This window comes from Canis lupus, chromosome 32, assembly GCF_003254725.2.
Source record: "Canis lupus dingo isolate Sandy chromosome 32, ASM325472v2, whole genome shotgun sequence".
Taxonomy (NCBI): Eukaryota; Metazoa; Chordata; class Mammalia; order Carnivora; family Canidae; genus Canis; species Canis lupus.
In genome coordinates, this window is record NC_064274.1 from 30,095,384 (window position 1) to 30,110,430 (window position 15,047).

Sequence of the window (15,047 nt, forward strand, 5' to 3'; positions counted from 1 at the left end):
GGCACTTATGATAAGCACCAGGTGTTGTATGTAAGTGTTGAATCACTAAATCGTACATCTGAAACTAGTATTACACTGTGTTAACTAACTGGAATTAAAAACTTAAATATATAAGCCAGTCACCAAGAAATAATAGTTTTAGAAAGACATAAGGGAAATGGGAAATTTATAATATCCAAGTACTATTCCCAGCATCAGTTTTCTTAGTTGTTTGATCACGAGTTAATTAATGTAGTTGATCTTTTCCTCAGAGTGAAGGGGTGTTTTGGTTTTGGAAATAGAACATGATTCCTGTGGTGCAAGAATGATTCAAACCATACCAATCCTTTCAGATAAATGCTGAGTCTATTATAAATATTTTTTTCAAATCCGGAAGACCTTATAATTTCATACATGAATTATCATTGATACATTTAAAAATGATTTCTAACTTTTAATTTGATTCTATGCTTTTGGTATACCTCTCTGTAAGTGGGGAGATAAAAAATTATGGTTCTCTCCATAAATTTAAAAATCTTCAATTTATAGCTGTAATTTCTGCCTTTGTCTTTTAATCCCTAGGCCAATATAATTCAGATTTGACTACTCTCCCAGGGGCTATATTTTCTACTCTAGGCACTTATTTTTTCTTAAATGGTGAATCATGAGACCAGTTGTTCTGGATGAAGACTCAGATGTGGACAAAGATTATTATGTATCTAATATATGCGACACATGAAACATTCCACATGGAAGTTTGTCCTAAAGCCCCATAATTGTACTACATTACTAGTTTAACACATATTTGAGTAAAGAGAAATGTTTGACATTATTAAAAAGACAAGCTTGATGGGAAGTGATGGAAAGTCTCATCTTGAAGAGACACAGTGGTGGGCCAACTCCAAATATTCTCAAGAGGAATTTTAAAGGAAAAGCCTTAGTAAATCTGTATGTATACATTAAAAAATGGGCTGAAAAGAAACTAGTTAGGGAAGGTAGAACTATGAAATTATCATTTAAGACAGTACTAAGTGCACGTTTCTACCCACGCATGCCTAAATTCAATAATTATGTCAAATAAACATCTACTTAGTAATTGTCAGGGAAAAACTGTCCTGTCAAGGCTTCTTATGTTTTTCTCCCTGTGTTGGAAATATGTAGTATGTTGGATAAAAATTAATTTGCTAACAATGGGCAAGATAGGGACTTGAAATGTTAAACTAAGCATCCTTTGGAGAATCATTTTATCTTATTTCCAGTTTTTAAACAGAACGTATGCTTTGGACTCTTGAATGTTCTTGACATGAACTGCTGAGGCTGATATAGAATCCTTACCTGTGAGGTGCTGAATTCCAGACGGAATTCTGAGTAGTTTAAGTGTGGCTTTGTTGGAGGAAAGGAAACATTCTAAGGGAATAACATTCTAAAGCTAATTTTCCTTTTAATAAACAAGGCAGTCTGAAGGAGAGCCTACCAGAGACAGCACACCTGATGGCAGGGGTTTTAGGTTATAAGAAAACTGAATGTAATGCTCTTCATCTAAAGGTCAGTGGAAATCTTACTAAGTCTCTTTTGAAATTACAACTTTAGGCCTTAGAGATTGGGACTAGCTGGGATTGCAGAAGGATCAACATACTTTTGGCTACAGATTCACTACATCATCCTTAGAAGAAGAAGAAAAAAAAAAGGTAAAAAGAAATGGCTAGTTCAAAGCCCAAATTCCTATTATATGGATGTAAGATGTCCAGGTTGCTACAAGATTACCACAGTTTTCAGCCATGCTCAGATGGTGCTTCAACATTGTTGTGTCAGCCAACAGAAGAGGCCAGACTCACAGAAGGGTGTTCACCTAGAAGAAAGGATCACTAGATTATCCACATGACCTCTTGAACTTGTGTAATATCACAGAACGCCCTATCAGTTCAGTAATTCATCGCTTCTTGGCCTTTTGGCTAAGATCAAGTGTAGTATCAGTTCAGTAATTCAATTACTCTACCAAGATAAGGTAATTATGCTTAATTTTGTAAGGTATACACACTGATCTCCTATTTTGGAGTCAGATTTTCAATAAAGTTTTGATTATGGGCAATAAATAAAGATAGTAAATTACAATTTAGAAACCAAATTGTAACTTAAAAATGAGGGAAATTGCATAAATTTACTGCCTGTTCAAATAAATTATTATCAGTTTTTCTGTGTCTGTTATCTGTTTTACATAAATAATAAATACTATAATAAATACTATAATACTATAATTACAGATAAGAGTTTATATATTTTTCTATTAATATTGTGGCAAACATGTCCCTTTTAATGAGTATGTCATGATCTCATAATAATTTCTTAACTACTTCTGTTACTGTAAATGAAAACTCTTTCTAATTTTTGCTACCATGAATAACATTACAATACCTTTTTGTATGATTATAGCTTCTTTTTTTAGTAGAGAGATTATTCCTTTAGGGAGAAATTGCCAAGAGTGAGATTATATGGTCAACGCCTACTAATATTTTTACTGCTCTGAAATGTGTTGCCAAATTGCTTGCTAAAAGGGTTGTACCAAATGCAAGTTGGCTTTTAAAGGTCAGGCTTATTTTGATACAGGAATAGCATATGTGTTATATTAAACTAACCATTTCTCAACTGGTGAGAAACAAAACATATCATTTCCTAATACATAGACTAAGAATATAATCCAGGAATCATGCCAAAGTCTGCCATATTGTGAATGGGCCAGGCATTCACAAACCTCAATTCTGTTCGTTTTGGTCATAATTCTAAAGTGGATCCCTTCTGGAAGTTACATTTTGGGCAAGTTGTAGCCTGATGCCGAGAGAAGTTATCTCAATGCTTTTTTTTTTTTTTTTTTGCCTCAGCATAAGTAGGAGGACTGAGGCCATAGTTTTATTTGTATACATGCATAGGGAGCTCAATTTTATTTTGTAATTCCTTCATTTGAGAGGATAACAAATGAAGATTACAGCTAGCTCCCAAACTCCCTGGAAACAAGGTAATTTTCCTTTTAAGAAATAAGGTAGTCAGATTCTGTTGCATAGTTTAAAAATACCAGGCACAAGAAGTTCTATCTGTACAATGCCACAGTTGTATGATTTTGTTATTCTTGGTTTAGCAGATACATTTAATGAAAGGGCTAAAAGGAATACATGAGTGCACCCAGGGAAACTGGAATCACAGGTGACCTACAAGAGAAGAATCCTTTCCATGGCATGGATTTAATTCAGGTGAATGATCACAGGATCTGAGATTCAGTGTTTTAACAACTGCCCCCAGGATGTCTTGGTCCTCAGCAAAAGTGGCCAAATCCCTTCCTCTCTTCTTTCTCCAATATACGTAAAGTCTTTGTGTAAAGTTTGGAATAACATCATTTATTTGTTATTCCACAAACACTCACATGCATTCTTTGGGTTGTTTTCTTACATACAGATTTGACTTCCCTGTCTTGAGCACTGAATTAAACTTCCTTGATAATCAGGACATCTGTTTATTTACTGTAACGGCTGCCTCTTTTTCTTATAGTCTCCAGGCACATCTTTATGGATCACTGGAAAAGACTACTTTATTTCTCAAATAACACAACCAGAAGCCAGAGGGACCTTATCAGATGGAATTCTCAAAGCAGTGTAGACACCAAGAAGTTGTCAAAAGCCAACAGAAGAATGGGTACCGTAACCCATATCTTCCTGTTGGTGCCCTGGTCTCAGGAGCTGGTGTGGGGGAGGGGAGCCCATCTTACTATTAGCAAAATGAAAGAAGCCCTAGAGACTAGAGGTTTAGGCACAAGTTCTAGAGTCAGACAGACTTGAGGAGTATGTCTCTCAATCACTTGATAGCATCTCCATTACTCTATAGCTCTGAGACTTTGGGCAAGATCTTGAACTTCTCTAAGCTCACATTTACCTTCCATAAAAATGGAATTAATATCTACTTTTCATAGGGCCAGGAAGAGGTTTTCTTTTCATTCTTTTTGCTGATGGTGGCTCCTGACTGATGGTGAGCAAAGGTAGATGATATTTAAGAAAAAAACATGACTTTGTATCCTATTTTTAATTTTATTTCTGCTTTTGTGGGTGAAACATTCGGCTTTGGACTCTCTGAAAAAAAATTCCTTATATAATGAAATATTTAGCACGGTTGCAGGATACAAGGTCTGTATACAGAACTCAATTTTATTTCTATAAAAGAGCAACAAACAAGTAGAAAATGAAATTGAAAACTATTCATTTACAAGAGCATTCAAAAACATAAAATACAAACAAATTTAATGAAAGGTATGTAAATCTCTACACTGAAAAGTGAAAAACATTAATGAGAGAAATTAAAGAAGACTTAAAATAAATGGAGAAATATATAATGTTCATAGATTGGATGAGGTAGTATTGTTAAGATGTCAGTTCTTCCCAAATTGAACTATATATTCAGTGAATATATATATATATATAGAGAGAGAAAAATAAACTACTCCAGCCTCACAAAATATACAAAAATTATTGAGGATGAATCACAAACCACAACATAAATGCTAAAACTCTAAGAGTGCCTAGAAAAAAACAGAGTATATTGAATACATACAAAAAATTCAACCATAAAGAAAAAAATTAATAACTTGGACTTCATCAGAATTAAACTCTTTTGCTCATGAGTGAAACTATTAAGAAAATGAATGGGCAAGCCACGAACTGGGAGAAAATATTTGTAAGACATAGATCTGACATACATATTATATATGTAATGCATAGATAAGAATTTATATCTAGAATATATACAAAGAACCATAAACCAATAAAACAAAAAAACCCTGAAAAAACCCAATAAAGAAATGGGCAAAAGATATGAATACACATCTCACAAAAGATGCATGATCAATTAACATGAAAACATGGTCACCACCATTATTCATCAGGGAAAGGCATTTTAAAATTGTAATGTAATATTAAGTCACACTTGTTAAAATATTTAAAATTTAAAAGATGGACAATACCAGATGTGGATAAGAATGTGGGACAACAAGGACTCTCATGAATTTCTGGTGAGAGTATAAAATGGAGCAGCCTCTTTGGAAAAATGTTTGGCAGCTTCTTATGAAGTTAAACATATACTTAACCTATGAACCAGCAATTAGTTATTAACTGGACAGAAATAAAAACATTCATTGAGCCAAACCTAAAAACAATCCAAACATCCATCAACAGGAGAATGGATAAACAAATTATGATATATTCACACTAAAGAATACTTCTTGCAATAAAAAAAGAAAGGAGTACTAATACACGCAACATGGATGAATGCCAAAACCACACTGAACAAAAGAAATCAGGGATCCCTGGGTGGCTCAGTGGTTTAGCGCCAGTCTTCCGCTCAGCGCGTGGTCCTGGAGTCCCGGGATCTAGTCCCCCATCAGGCTCCCTACAAGGAGCCTGCTTCTCCCTCTGCCTGTGTCTCTGCTTCTCTCTCTCTGTCTCTCATTAATAAATAAATAAAATCTTAAAAAAAAAAGAGATCAGATACAAAAGTGAACATATTGTATGATTTCTTTCATTTCAAGTTCAAGAACAGACAAAACCTATGATAGACATCAGAACAATGAGTGCCTGTGGATGTGGGTGAGACTGACTGGAGGGAGCACAAGGGACATTTTGGTGGTGCCAGAAGCATTTTTCATCTTGGTCATTATGTTGGTTTAATGTATATATACATTTACCGAGACTCATTAGATTTTTTTTAATTTTTATTTATTTATGATAGTCACACAGAGAGGGAGAGAGAGAGAGAGAGAGAGAGAGAGAGAGAGAGAGAGAGAGGCAGAGCCACAGGCAGAGGGAGAAGCAGGCTCCATGCACCGGGAGCCCGACGTGGGATTCGATCCCAGGTCTCCAGGATCAGGCCCTGGGCCAAAGGCAGGCGCCAAACCGCTGCGCCACCCAGGGATCCCGACTCATTAGATTTTATACATAAGATCTGTTCTCTTTCCATAAATTTTATTTTAATAAAAATGAAAAATGAATGCATCTCAGTTGGAAGTCAGGCTAGGAAAACCAAATGAAAGCAAGTTAATTTATTTTGTTTCTCTGGTATTTGAAACTTTAAAAAAATATCATTTACTCAAATATTTTACACCATCTATTTTGTACATCCTTCCAATTTTAAGTGGTAAACTATGATAATTCCCCTCCCCCAATAATTTCTATCCTTGGAGGTAGAAGAAAGGAAAGAACTATTTCACAGTTTTATAAATATTATAAGAACAAAGAAAGGGGAACGCCTGGGTGGCTCAGCGGTTGAGTGTCTGCTTTCTGGCCAGGGCATGATCCTGGAGCCCTAGGATCGAGTCTTACATCGGGCTCCCCGCATGGACCCTGCTTCTCTCTGCTCATGTCTCTGCCTCTCTCTCTCTCACACATGAATAAATAAATAAAATCTTAAAAAAAAGAACAAAGAAAGAACTGCAAACTATGGCTTTCATTAGTTTACAAGAAGTTTTTTTTTTTTTTAAAGATTCCATTTATTTATTTTAGAGAGAGGGAGAGAGAGCATGAGTGGTTGGGGGGGGGGAAGAGAGGGAGAGAGAGAACCTCAAGGAGACTGTGCAGAGCCCGACACAGGGCTCAGTCCCACAACTCTGAGATCATGACCCCAGCTGAAACCAAGAGTGAGGGGGTTAACTGACTGAGCCACCCAGGCGTCCCAAGCGAGTAGTTCTAATTACATGAAGTTTATAGCATCTCTAGTTCTCTAGTACTCCTGTCAGCCTTCAAAAAGTCTATACTTTTTTAAAAAAAATCTTTTTAAAGATTTGTTTGAGAGAGAGGAGGGAGAGAGCACAAGTATGGGGAGAGGCAGAGGGAGAGGGAGAAGCAGACTCCCCAGGAGCAAGGAGCCCAATGCAGGACTCGATCCCAGGACCCCAGGATCATGACCTGAGCCAAAGGCAGGTGCTTAACTGACCGACCACCCAGGTGTCTCCAAACGGTCTGTACTTAATGGAACCGTGCTTCCTATTTCAATGGAATTGAAGGTCAGGGGAAAAGGTGTATTATGGATGATTTTTAAAAAGCCAGAGTTCTCTCTCTAAACTTTAAAGTTTTTAGAAGTTAAGGATACCTGAGAGAACGCTGAAGGAGGCTTTATTGGAGGAGGTCATTGAGAAAACGTGATGCTGATTGATCTGCCAGATGGACCAGGCAGTGGGAGGCTCCTCACCTCCTCTCCTGGCCTTGAAAGGTCCATTCTGCTCACTTTTCTATAGCCAGAGCCATTTCAAGGATGCAACCTTGAGAGAGTAATGTGTTGCTGAGACTATTTGTAGGATATTTATGATATATATGTGATTGAATTCTGTTAAGGCTTCTAGATAAGTGTTTAAGATTCTGGTGATTGAGTGCAGAGATCCAGTTGTCTTGCAACCTCTTGTGATAAAACTTCTAATAAGTTCCTTTGCTTATTAAAACTGCCACTTCCCTAGCTTATCCTAAAACGTGTGTTAAAAAGCAGGTATTTTATGATAAAATTGTGTAGTGCATGCTCTGTGAGGAATGCAGAGGAAAACCCAGATTCAGTGATTAGCAATGCCAAAAAATGCAAGTAATTAGCCATCGTTCAACTAAAGCAGTGCTGCCGTTTCTCTGTCATGGCTTTTTATACTTTTGTTGCCCCCAAATTCCATTTTATTAGAAACCCATTTTCCACCTGGTCAGTCTTGTCTTGTTTTCTCTTTTCTTTTCTTTCCTTTTTTCTTTTTAGTGAGATAGAATCTTAAGCAGGCTCCATACCCAGCACGGAACCTACCCCAAGGTTCGATCCTACAACTGAGATCATAACCTGAACTGAAATCGAGTCTGATGCTTAACCGACTGAGCCACCCAGGTGCCCCTCCACCTGATCTTTCTTGACAAGTTTTTTTTTTTTTTTTCCCCTGTTTTAAACAGTTTCTAAGTAAAATTCTGTATTTCAGGAATAAAACAAAAAACTGACCCCTCCCAGTCTGGAGGGGCCTGTCCCATTCTTCAGTCTCTCCTTGCCCATCTGGTACAGGGTCAGTTTCAAATTTCACCCAAGAAACTCCTCAGGTCGAAAACCAACAAGCAGGCTGAGATTATGTAAATAAATGCTATGCAGTCTAAAATGAGCTTTTCTTTTAATTTTAAATTTTGCTGTTGCTTCATAGAATTATAAATTATATATTATAGATTGTTATGCTTTTTTTTTATTTGTCCAGTTTCTGGAGTCTTGTTTCTTCCTCTTGGTCAGAGGAACCTTCCTAGGTGACTAGGGTGGACTTTGCTGAAAAATGGAACATGGTCAGGATTTCTCTTTCACTCTTGTTTATTGAGTGCTTTTTATTTATTTACTTTTATTTTTTAAAGATTTTGTTTATTTATTCATGAAAGACACAGAGAGAGAGAGGCAGAGATACAGGCAGAGGGAGAAGCAGTCTCCCTGGGGGAAGCTTGATGCGGGACTCAATCCCCTGGGGTCATGACCTGAGCGGAAGGCAGACGCTCAACCACTGAACCACCCAGGTGCCCCTGTCAAGTGCTTTTTAAAATCTGATTTCATTTGATAGAAGCATGGCATTACTTAATCTGTGCATTAAGCAGAACATTGCTAAACTGGATAGTGGATAGTGACGCCCCTCCTGTCCTTAAAAAAAAAAAAAGTCACTATTTTTATAAAAGCAGTTTTAGGCTTACAGAAAAACTATGCAGAAAGTACAGAGAATTCCCATATCCCTTCTCCTCCCTCGCTTCCCCCTATTATTAATACCTTGCATTGGTATTCTACATTTGTTACAATTGATGAGCCAATATTGATGCATATTGTTATTAACTAAAGTCCATAGTTTAGAGTTCACTCTTGTTGTTGTACATTGTAAGGGTTTTGATAAATATATAAATGTAAATGGCATATATCCACCATTATTGTATCACACAGAATAGTTTTCATGCCCTAAAAATCTTTTGTGATCCCCTTATTGATCTCTTCCCCCCGCAAGTCCTGACCACCTCTGATCTTTTTACTCTCTCCATAGTTTTGCCTTTTCCAGGATGTTATAAAATTGAATTCGGACAGTATGTAGCTTTTCAAATTGGCTTCTTTCACTTAGCAGTATGCATTTGGGATTCCTTCATGCCTTTAATGGCTTGATGGGTCACTTTATTCATGAATGATATTCTACTGTATGGATATACCACAGTTTATGTATCCATTCTTCTCGTGAAGGACATCTTGGTCGCTTCCAATCTTAGGCAATTATGAATAAAGCCCCTATAAATATTTGTGTGTAGGTTTTCTTTGTGGTCCTAAGTTTTCAGCTCATTGGGTAAATACTAAGGAGCACAACTGCCTTTCTTTTTCAAGAAAACTTTTACATCTGTTATTCATATCCTGATAAATTATAATTTCTCTTGTGTAGCTAACTCCGACGTCTATATCCCTCCCAATTTCTTTCCTTTAAAGCCATTTCAATTTCTGTCACATACGAATCACAAGAATACCATACACGTTAACAAGTTTCTCTTTGAAAAGCAAGAAAATGTTTTCAAGTTTATAGGAACTACCCTGATACACCTGATAGTCATTGTTAGAAGCAGCCTGTGAAATAGTTTGTATGTTGTTTCTGCAGGTGGATGTTAAGTGCTAATAGTTATTCACACCAAAACACACTGCCTTGTCACTTCTGGTTCCTACTGTCATATGCACATGCGTAGTATATGTTTTGCTCTTACTTTTGATGATGGCCCAGCTTGTTTATTCCTATCAAAACCACTGTTAAAAAGGAGACAATAATAACTTCATAGTTCATACCCTTCATAAATGTGTGTGGTACTGGGAAGATTTCTCAGTCTTTCTGACCTCCAGTGTCCTCATTTGTGAAAAGGACCTTGTTTGTGAATGGCAAGGTGGTGTGGAAGATTGGGGGTGATGTGACTAAAGCATCTACCTCCTAGATGCCTGGATCACTAGGAACAATCTGTTGATAGTGTGGTGGCAGTGATGACTAATAGCAGCTGTACATGAAGCAAATATATAACCCAGAAGAATTAGGTGCTCTGTGCTTCAATAGAAAAGTTTTACCTGAAAAGTAATAATGGTGCCCAGCACATATAACCATGTCTCCCAATAGCCTCCCTTCTCCTAGTGATGTTCACTTATGCTTAAATACATTCAGAGCTGTCTCCTTACCATTAATGCCTAATTCTTCCGGTGACTTGCCAGCAGGGTTTCCTCCCATCCATCTGTGTCCTCTCAGGATCTAAGGATCTAATAAATAAGCATTTATGTTCTTTGTCCATTCCTGGTCCACATCCTATTGTCAGTACGGCTTTCCTCCTGTGCATGCTTATCTGAGACTTCCTATTGATCACACGAAGCTTCACTGCATGCCGCAGTCCCTATTTTGTTGCAGTTGCCCCTTCTTTCCTGACTTCTCCAGAATAATTGGTGACTGGCCATTCATTAGCTCCTACTCATAAACCATGTTTTGTTGTTTTTAATCAACCTAAGCAAGCTCTTGAACTTAGGGGACCATGGCTTCTATTTCGTGTACAGTGCCCTATCACAAGTAGATGTTTAATTAATCAATGCATTAGTTAATTTGACTCAATTCCAGAAACTAAAATGGGTATTCGGCCTGTAAAACTGATTTCTGGGCAACTTTAAAATGCCAATGATGTTCATTTGCCCCAGAGAGGTTCGGTTTTATCTAGAAGTAAGAATATGGAGTAATAAAATATCTCTGCAAGTCCTTTCTGCATGGGTAGCTCTGTCTTAAGATTTTGCTATCTGGGCAACCCTGGATTTTCTGTGGATTAGCTGAGACTGATCTTTTACATCAGTCACCGGTCTTGATGTCTACCATAGCCATGCTGACTCCATCATCTCCTGAGGGGCTTACACTCAACATTAATAACTGTATTAGCCCAGGTGACATGTAATTAGGAAAGTGAGACTTTTTACAACCAAAAATAATACGAGAGAGTCCACATCCAACTAGAATATAGTCGTGGGTTACTTCTTATTTGTGCTCATATCACTTTCCTCCTCCCCACTAACCCAGCCCAATGCTTGACTGTCCTTCTATTTGTTGTCCCCTGTGACACTAACAAGGCATTTTGCTGAAGGGGAAGCTTAACAAGGTTAGTGACTTAGTGCAGGTTATTTGTAGGACGTTCATTCCGAGTCTTGAGTCCAAGTGAGTCCAGAAAGCAATGGAATATTCCATATATCCCCACCCCCACCCCACGTGACTTCTGCTGCTGGCCAGGGTCTGCTTCTCCTATGAGAAATCAGAGTTGTCTGGCAGGGGCCGGCTAAAATCAGAGAAATCCTGCCTTTAGCTGTTTCAAAAAGTGACCCAGTATCTGAGGAATGATGAGGACATAATTAAATATGAGTGAAAGGCTTGGAGTTCTTCCCATTCTCTCCCAGAATGGGTGTTCACTCACGTGGCTGTTGTTTTTGTGACTCTCGCTTTATCTACATTTTGACTAGCACTTGCAACACTACCTCTGGGCAACTTAAATGAAAGCTTGTTTTCCAGGATGAAGTAAACTGGCAGAAATTTCCATTGTTCATCAAATCTGGTGTAAATGGTTTGCCTGAACCAGATATTTCTGGGCCCTGCGTGCACTCCTGACAAAATAACTGAGGAGGCAGCTAACGGGTACTTCAAGCTTTTATTTTCTATCCCTGATATGTGAAAAGATTGCCTAAGTTGTCTGAGAAGGAACAGCAGTCAGCTCTGCTGGATTTTCAGTGCTTTCCAGATTTTGCACTATTAGCTTATTTTTTCCAGCGCGGCTCTATAATAACAACCCACTCCTTTCCCTGCACTCCTGGCCCCTCGTGGTGTTTTATTGTGCTCATGCTGAAAGAAAAGGTGTCTGTGCATACTGTTCCTCTTCATTTGGCTTCAGGGATTTCCCTTTGATTTGGAAAGAATAATCTTTCAAATTCCGCTATAAAATATACAGGAGAAAGAAAGAAAAAAAAAGAAGATAAAGCTCCAGGAATGTGCACTGGTGTTGACATTTTGTCTGAAGATTGCTCATGTGAATGATCAATTACCCTGGGTCTGAACTATCAGCGCTGTTGCTCACCACTGATTTGTACGGCTCAGTTCAACTTAGTGTCCATCCTTCAAGGGATTCAAACCCAGCTCCTTTTCAGCAGGTACCTCCAAGACACCAGGAGCGAGTCCACAGCCCCCTCACTGCTCTCTCCCTGGTTCTGCCCGGAATATTTATGGTGAGTCGCCAGTTATCTCCTCTCTGGCAGCCGTCCCTGCTTTCCTGCAGTGTGCAATTGCCCACACTCACATTCGCAAACAGAGGCTCACTCAAGTGTCACTAAAGGAGGCAGGAGGTGGAGCTAAAAGGGCTTTAAAAAGGAAAGGGAGTCATTCTACATTGCAAAAAGAGACCCGGTGTTTGGGGAGGAATCCTATCTCTGTATTTCTTCCTGCAGCCCCATTGAGGGTTGTGGTCGGAACTTTCCATCCCTTTCCTTTCTCCCTCTCTCTCTATCTCTCTCTCTGTCTGTCCCTGTCTTTCTCTCTGTCTCTCTCCCTTCCTCCCTCTCTCGCGGTGGCCCAGGCTGCTCTGCCGGTCACGGTGAAGTCAGCGGCAGGCCTCTGGACAGTGGGCCCTGGAACTGCGAAATTTGTCACACGGGTGTCAGGTATTTCTTACTGACTTGCCAAGAACGTAGATGAAGAAATCTTTCCTGAACGTCCGTTTCAGGCTGCAGGCCGCTCTCCGGGGTTGAAGGAGGAAGAACGGGAGGACCACGGCAGAGGAGCAGAGAAAAAGATGCTCCGGGGCTGCGGGCCAACCCAGGGGGACACGCTTGGGGTCAGACGCACCCACTTTGCCCGGGCTATGCTCGAGCGAAGGCAAGTTCTTTTCTGTTGAAAGTTCGAGCCCCCTCAAGATTATGCTGCTCCCCCTTATCATTCTGTGGCCGGTAGTTTTTAAATGTAGTTTTGCTAGTCTCTCAGACCCGGAGAACTGGAACTGTCCTGAAGTCTCTCCCTCAGGAAAGGGGAGCCCTGCTTGTGTGGGTAAGTAATCTCATGAAAAGGGATTCACCTCCTCCCAGAAACTGCCTTCATATATCTGTTCATTCTGTTTTGTATACCTGAGCCTTTTTTTTCTGCCTGATTTCTCTCGGAGTGTGCATATTTGCTTACTTTTTGTTATCTAAGGCATGTCTATTTCCTTCCTGGTTGTTAGAGAGAATCGGCGACCCAACTATAAAAATTCACAGCTCTCCCTGTTCTTGTGCGTGTGAGTGATTATGTCTCATTTATAAGTAACTGAGCATTTCTTTTCATGTAAACCTCTGTCTTTATTCTGACGGGAGGAGCAACTACTCATTTAGATCCTCACCTTTATATTGGAACAGGTGGAATTTTTTTTGGGGGGGGGGGGAACTGTTTCTATAGAAGATATAAAGAAAAAAATTCTTTCTTTCTGATGACTTTGTATGAGAACTCAGAAGTTGCTAAAACACCAGTGAAAAAATGGGAATGGAATAGAGAACAAACGAGATTCAATCATTTTGCCAGCTAAGTTTCAAGCGAAACGTCCTCTCCTCTCTCCCCTCTCCTGCCATTTCTGGAAATTGCTCTGACGGCAACTTCAGTTTTCGAGTAACAGGTGCATTGAAACTTTGAGCACTGCTAGGAAATGACAATGAGTAAATATGCTACACTCCCTCCCATATTAAACGGGTTTTTCACACAGGAGAAATGGGACTTTTACCAAATGCAAATAACCATCCTGTTTAAGGACTTTGCCTAAAAACATCTTTCTCTCTCCCCCTCCCTTCTTCCCTTCTTGCCTTTCCTCTCCCTCTCTTACTGTTAATTTATTTCATTTATTCCTTGGGTGGGTCTCAACCTACTGCTCAAACGAGACAGCCATTTCCATTCATTAGAGGGCATAACTGTCCTGATGTACCTCTTCTGTCATCCTGATCTTCTGGAAAGGGGTATGGCTCTCTAAAAGAGGTAGAGTGAGGGAAACACAGTAAAGTTTCTAGAAGAGAATCCTCTAGAAGACAGCACAAAATAATAGGACTAAAGAGAACAATTCTGAGTCAAACTGCTGACCTTGGGCTCTTGCCCTGGCTCTCCCATGAAGGAAGTTACGAATGAGGAAATCAGGTGCTCTTGCTCAGAGTCCCAGACCCTGTCTCCAGGCAGTGCTCATTGTAACAAGTGAGCGGAAGCCCAGGATGCTGGAAGGAAGGACTGAATTCTAGTGATCTCCGTGTCTCTGGCACCTAGAACATTTCCGTGTTCATAATATGTACTCTATAAATTCTTCCTAAATGAATGAGAAGTCTCTCCCTGACCTGTTAACCACCTAGTCCTAGAGAATAGCTACAAAAAGGGGTTGCAAAAGGCAAAATGACCCCATGAACCTGTTACTCAGCTGTTGGAGCAGAAGTAAGAGCTTTTAGACAGTTATGTCAAGTGGACTGGAGCCTCTCTGGGACGGGAGAATTTTCTGAGAGTAGTTGGCAACTGACCAGAGACAGGCACTGCCATCTGTATGGGATGTGAGGGGAGATGGTAGGAGCCAGTCAAGAAGCAGAACCCGAGAGAGCAAAAGAATTACAGAAATGAACTGTTACACGAAACTTTAGAGTCTCCAGGAACAACCCCGTTCCTGCTTGCAAACCAGGCTCTGCCTTGTGCTCCCCGCTGCCCCTGCTGGTTTCAGAAGTGTCTTCACTGAGGCTGGTTGCACCAAATAAAAATGAAGCCCAGGATAGAGACAGTGAGCAGAGCAGGACCGTGTCACAGAGTAGAAGGTTTTAGAAGCAAACACACTTCATTGCAAATCCATTCTACCTATTTAATACTTGAGTGATACTGGAATGCTGCCCCATATTAATACCCACCCCTTCAGGATTGTTGTGGGGATCACATGAGATAACACATAAAACGAACCTAGCATAAAGGCTTGTAGATCATGGTCAATAACTGTCCCCGTGGCTCCTCCATGTCTTGGCTAAAACCCTTTGATCAAATCATACCATGA

General features: G+C 39.5%; 1 protein-coding gene and 2 pseudogenes across 5 annotated transcripts in view; all 3 read left to right on the forward strand.

Annotated features, from left to right (window-relative positions):
• Positions 1 to 1,029: 1,029 nt before the first annotated feature.
• On the forward strand, positions 1,030 to 2,169 carry LOC112671749 (40S ribosomal protein S27-like; annotated as a pseudogene).
• Positions 1,912 to 2,018, forward strand: LOC112671767 (U2 spliceosomal RNA; annotated as a pseudogene).
• A 10,198-nt stretch (positions 2,170 to 12,367) lies between the features above and the next one.
• EGF (epidermal growth factor) overlaps positions 12,368 to 15,047 on the forward strand; it is a 93,006-nt gene continuing 90,326 nt past the window's right edge. For 3 of the 5 annotated variants that reach the window (XM_035709774.2, XM_025465918.3, XM_035709776.2), the window contains exon 1: positions 12,389 to 13,057. In XM_035709774.2, coding sequence (XP_035565667.1) covers positions 12,931 to 13,057 — 127 coding nt within the window. In that variant the 5' untranslated portion in view covers positions 12,389 to 12,930. Of the gene's footprint in view, positions 13,058 to 15,047 lie in introns of all 5 variants that reach the window. The other 2 variants (XM_025465917.3, XM_035709775.2) reach the window with 2 other exon arrangements.